This window comes from Fukomys damarensis, unplaced genomic scaffold, assembly GCF_012274545.1.
Source record: "Fukomys damarensis isolate Sample0158 unplaced genomic scaffold, DMR_v1.0_HiC HiC_scaffold_2, whole genome shotgun sequence".
Classification (NCBI taxonomy): domain Eukaryota; kingdom Metazoa; phylum Chordata; class Mammalia; order Rodentia; family Bathyergidae; genus Fukomys; species Fukomys damarensis.
Window position 1 is genome coordinate 13,206,955 of NW_022900914.1, and position 6,140 is coordinate 13,213,094.

Sequence of the window (6,140 nt, forward strand, 5' to 3'; positions counted from 1 at the left end):
TTTTTTTTTTTTTTTTTTTTTTTTTTGGAGGAGCCGGGGATCGAACTCAGGCCCTTGCCACTTGCAAGGCAGGCGGTAGAACCACTGAGCCAAATCCCCGGAGCTGTCATGTTATTTTAAAAACTGATTAAAAACACGAGCTCTATGTTGTGGGTATCAAATGAGAATACAAAGGGGGCCGAAGTAATAGTGGAGATGATGTTTGTAGGGCACTTAAGTGTCAGGCACACATTTAGACCTGTGAGGGTCTCAGAAGAGGGAGTGTGTGATCCTGGTTCAGAAATACTTAGGTTGGACCCAAGCAAAATTGGAAGGGTGGAAAAAAAAAAGGGAGGACAAAGGAAAGTCTTTTAGGCAAGGGAAATAATGTGACCAATATAGAGTGACAGAAATGAATGAATGGTTTTAGAAGACAGGAGGTAATAGAGTCCAGCTATAGTGTAATGTGAACTCTGTGGGGAGAGATAAGATTGGAGCGGTAAGTTTGGGTTTAGTGGCTGTGTGTTCTGATTTTTGAGCAAGTGGAGATTATCTTGTTGGTAATAGAAAGCCAGAGATTTTGGTCAGATAATTCATGAAGAAAGAAGATCATGAAGAGAGAAGATTTTTAGGAAGATGTATCTGGTAGCAGTGTGTAGACAAACTAGAGAGGAAACTGGAGGCTGGGAAAACAGTTAGGAGACAGCTGTTGTAACAATCCAGGCATGACATAACCAAGTGGAAAAAGAGAGGGCAGATGCCAGTTTAAAAAGGGGACAAATGAGTGGCTTATTGACTGGCTACAAAAAGCAGGGGAATGAGAAGAAACAACTGCTATTGCCAGATTTTTAATATGTGAATTAAAGGATGATATATTTCCATTTTTATTTGGCCTTAATTTCAAATTTAATTTAATTTTTCTTTGTGGAGTCACAAGATAGATCTGAAGATACTGAGATCATGAAATGCTTCCTCTGCTTCTGGATGATAATCTATATAAATAAAGTACTGTTTGTTCTGGAGTTTCCTCAGAAAATAATATTATGTTTTTGATAGCAACTGATAATATTAAACCCACTGGAGAGCTCTGGTTTAAAACAGCGGGTAGGAAAAATCCTTGTCATAGTTGTAGAGTGATTTCAATGACTTTTTCTAGTTACTGAGATAATTTTGTATGTAGTAAGGCTCTTGATATGCTCTGTTTTATCTTCTGTACCACTGATCTTTGTAATTCTCTAGATAATTCTTGCATATTGTTCTTTAACCTTTTCTTAATACTTTCTTGCCTTTCTGCTCCTTCATGAACAAATTCTTGTGTAAAATTAGAATTGCAAGGTCAGAGGTAAATCATTATATTATTCTAGCTTTTTACTCTTTTTTTTTTTTTTGGCTACTGCTCCAGACAGCTAATTTTTTGGCTCATTAAATTGTTACTTCAGAGATAAAATGACCATTGCTCATCTCAAGATAATAATATCCATGCTCTAAAATGGCCTGTGTAACTTGTGTTATCACGGGGTTCTTCACTGAGGTGCTCTTTTCACTGTTACACCTTATTTCCCCAGGGATCATATCCCTACCCATCCCTCAGGAGAGTTACCTGTTTTGGATACTGTATAACTTTCATAGTGCAATATTTCTACTATACTTGAGTTTGATAAATGAATCCTGACATGAAGCTCCTTGTAAAGAAGGCATTCTGAACAAAAAAGAAAAATAATTCATTTCAAAAATCATGCAGCCAGAAGCTTGTGATTAGAAAGTGGGAGGACATAATAGAAAAAAGGGTAATCATCATGGTGTGGATTGCTGCTAGTTGTTATTTTCCAGGAGGATATTTTTATTCCCAACCTTCTGTAAGTGAAAGAACTGAGTCCACCACAACTGAAGGCTGCTGTTGTTACATGTGGTGGTAAGGAGTAAAGTAAGGACTTTTAAAAATTTCCTATATGATTTGCATTTGATTTTTGAAGCAGTATTTCTTTCTTTTGAATTCCCCTTATTTTGCAAAGGGGATCCATTAATAGTACTTTTAGTTAGGGTCAATAGGTAGGAAACGCTTAGTCTTTGAGAATCTAAAAATATTTGATTTTGCATTTACTGAGTAGCAAATTTAGCTGATAATAAAATGTCTGACAATTATTTTCACTCAGCACTTTAAAACAAGTCTCTTGTCGTATAACATCTTGTTGTTAAGTATCTGCTATTCTCTAATTGTTATTCTTTTCTTGGTCGTAGAGCATATGTCCTGCAATTTCATGTAGTATATCTCTGTATTACTGGTTTTGGAAATGCTCAGCTCTTTTGCATTTGTTTATTCTAGAATTTCCATTGGATGTGTGAGTCTTACATTATTCCCTTCTGTCTCCTCCCTGTTCTTTTATTTTTTAATCCAAATTCTGTGTTAACTCCTCATTGTTATCTTCCAGTCCACCAGTTTTCTCTTCTAACTATATGTAGTCTAGTTTTAGGCCTGTTGAGTTTTATTTCTTTCATTTCTAAACTTTCTAGTTTGTTTTTATTTACAGCTTCTTCTTCTTGTTTCATTTCTTCTTGGTTTTGTTTCATAATCTCCTGTTCCTTTTAAATATAAAGTATTTATTTGGCTCTTTCAGTATTCTAAATAAACCTGTTTCAAGCTTTGATAGATTGTTTCTTTAAATTAATTTTATTTTTAGTAAACTTATGTCATGTTGCTTAATTTTATTAATTGTCCCTCCTAGTGTAGAGTTTTACAAAACACAGGAGCTTTTTTTTTGTTTTGATTTCCAGTACTGATAGGTCCTACTTTTTGCATTGTCTTACAGTTGTACTTGCTTGGCCATTGTGAGTTCATGTCTGAAACTTGGGTTGGCCTTTTCCTGGGTGAGCTTGACACCCAGTTATAGTGTCCTCGTTACAAGTAAATGGTTTAGGGGAGGAGTTATCTCTGTAGATATGTTATATATACTAAAGTCTGCCATTGAATTTTATAGGGAAATTTGAGGTATTTTGGAGTTGTTTGGGCCTCTAAAGTCTGTATTAACATAATGATGAAGACTGACAGTTCATAGTAGTTTTCAGTATGCTTAGCTATGGCGAATTCTAATTAAAACAGTTCCTTATTGCTGTCTTTAATATTTGACCTTTGTAGAGTAAAAGCTTTTAGAACTTTACAAGAAGCTCTCAAGTGTAACTATGAACACTGGCAAATCTGGGAAAACTACATTCTCACCAGCACTGATGTTGGGGAATTTTCAGAAGCAATTAAAGCATATCACCGACTCTTGGACTTAAGAGACAAGTACAAAGATGTTCAGGTAGGATATTCATATTTTGTTATTTCAGTTTGTATTTTATATTAATCCTTGACTATGTATAATATAGTGTTTGGATTTTGTTAAGGACGTAATATATAGACAATTATTTTCATTAGTCAGATATTTTTAGTTCTATACTCATTCTAGCATTCCAGTGTTAAATATGTCTACTCAACTATAAATAATATTACTGTGACTTAATTATGAAAATCTGACATGTTGTTTAACCATATATACTGTCAGATAACAGAAGCTATACACAATGCTCTTTGCACTAATGATTTGAGTAACTCAGTGTTTTCTGAATTGTAATACAGTGGTACCTCAGTTCACAAACTTTCTACAGTTCTGGTCGCAAATCTAATTAGATGACAATGTCAAATTCAATGGTTAGGTTCAGTGTTGACCTTATGGGAAAATTTGATTCGGTTCTCATCCACTTTGGTTTGTGACCGAATTGCGGAGAGAACTAAGTTTGTGAACCGAGCTACTATACCTGAAGTAGATTTTTGACTCACTTATTCACTGTTTCAGCCAGCTTTTACTTATACTTTGAGTATAAAAACAATATAGAAATGATGAATAACGTTTTCTTTGCAATGTTTAATGAGATAATCCTTTTTTGGGGGGGAAATGAAGTTAATCTTTTCAGAAAACATAGGAGATCTACAGTCATTGTATTTTTTATACAATGAGGTTAAATAAATAAGACCTCAGGTTTAATTATGATGGAAGGTAATATGCAAACATAGGGAATGTAGGCGCTTAATGGATTATGAATTTAGAGCCGTTGGAAATTTAACACTTTAATACTTGTAAGAATCAACATTGCTATTTAAAATGTTGGATTTAGAATTAAGAATAACAAGAAACAATGTGTAATACATGATAATGCCTCTTTATTATCTGTACCTCATTTATTCTAAAATACAGTTTATCTAGGCATGGCTTAGAGCTCTACTCTAGCCTTTGGCTCATTTATTTGGCCTTACAAACATAGCTGTACGATTGACCATTATCTTTAGGCTCAGGATCCGTACTATTCACTTGGAAGGTCTTTGGCTTCAAGTAAAACCATACTTCCTCTTAGAGGAGTTGTGTTGGCTGCTTCAATTACTTTTTTTTTTCTCTCACTGAGTTTATTGGTACATTTTAGGTATACAGTACAGTTACATTCATTATTGGGATCTTGTACCTTTACATGACAGGTCTTGGTTCTCATTTTTTTCCCTTGTCCCTGCCTGCCTTCAATTACTTTTTTTTCCCCTCTCCTCCTCATCTTCTTCCTTGCTTCCTCTTCACTCTCTTCTCCCTCCTCCTTTCATACTTTCTAAATATTATACATTCACTATAGAGAATGAACTTGAATTTACAGTGTAAAGACCACTTCAAATATGAATTAAGTCACAGCAGAGCCTGGCATCCTAAAGGAGATATGAGCTCTAGCAAATCCACTTGCCCAGTCCCCCAGCAGTCTAGCACTCGTCTTATTCATGTGGCTAAAATTCTCCATTGATGCAATTCTTTCTCCTTCACATTTCTTCTCTTGGCCTAGAGCACTGACGAGGCTCAAAATGCATACCACTGAGGATATTACTTATCTTTTGTGTACTTCAAACATGACCTGTTAGATTATCTATCTTTACCAGGAAAGCTTTCTGAAACCTATTCCTGAAATCTCAGGGTAAATATAAATGATATTGGCATTATATTCCATCGTACACTTGAAGTTTATTCTGTTGTTTTCTTTCACATTTAAAAAAATGTGCATGAAATGAAGTACAAGACTTATTTAGTCATCCGTGCTACAATTGCAGCATTCTTTGGCATCACAAACTGTCAGAGCAAGAAGGGGCCTTAGTAGAGTCTCCCCAGGCTGGCTGGATAAGCTTATTCACCAAATCAGAAGGGACTGTAAAGCTCCCCTCATTCCTGATCAGACTAGAGAGGGAGATTCTCCACCACACCAATCAGCTTTCCTGTCCCATTAGTCATGCTGTTGGCCACCTGGCTGTGTCATCTCTGTCTTGGGATTGGCTTCCTTGGTCAGTCTGATGCCCTTAATCTTCTGTCATGTGCTTCCAATTCCAAAGTCATCTGTTTCTCTTTGTAACACGAGTGAAAAAATCTTCTCTAAATCTATACTTTAACCTACACTAGTCTTTCATATCTCTTAAGTTTTCGGCACAATTGGCTCACCAATGTGGCTTTTTGGATCCTAAGAAAATCCTGATCGTCCTTTCGTGCTTGGCAGCAAAAGGGTTAGTTTTGTATAAAGAACCCATGTGGCTAGGTCTAGGCCCTTCTATCCCTGTAACAGGTAAGACTTGTGTGGGTTGAGGTATGTAAGAATTGAAGGAAGGAGGCTTTTCTGGTTTCCCTGTCATTATACTTCCCTGCTTCCCAAGGGACATAGAGCAAGTCCAAGTGGGACATGGTAAAGCAATAATATCTAACATCTACTGAGGGTGTTCTGTATGTCAGGCACTATTCTAAGCGTCTTATATGTATTGACTCATTTAATTCTCACCACAGCTGTGTGGGACAGATTTGTATTGTCATAAGCTATATCTGACTCTGGATCAGATGTGTGTGCCCCACCCCACCCTGCCCATTACTTTCTTGTTTTAAGAGAACTAATGATATGAGGGAAAATAACTGTTCAAAGATTGTTTTGAAAACATATTTTTTCTACATAATAAGGTGCTATAGGAGCCCGGGATTTAGCTCAGTGGTGCTGCCGCCTGCCTCGCCAGCACAAGGACCCCAGTTCAATCCCTGGTATGAGAAAGCAGGGGGGCGCGCTCTAAGTTCACTAATGTAATGTTGATTTTAGTTGACTTCAGTGTATGAAGTATGCCA

The 6,140-nt window shown here is 36.3% G+C and overlaps 1 protein-coding gene across 3 annotated transcripts in view; it reads left to right on the forward strand.

Moving 5' to 3' along the window:
- Ttc27 (tetratricopeptide repeat domain 27) overlaps window positions 1-6,140 on the forward strand; it is a 164,028-nt gene that overhangs the window by 139,049 nt on the left and 18,839 nt on the right. For all 3 annotated transcript variants that reach the window (XM_010645223.3, XM_010645231.3, XM_033763504.1), the window contains one exon: window positions 3,113-3,278. In XM_010645223.3, the coding sequence (XP_010643525.1) occupies window positions 3,113-3,278 (166 nt within the window). The remainder of the gene's footprint in view (window positions 1-3,112; window positions 3,279-6,140) is intronic.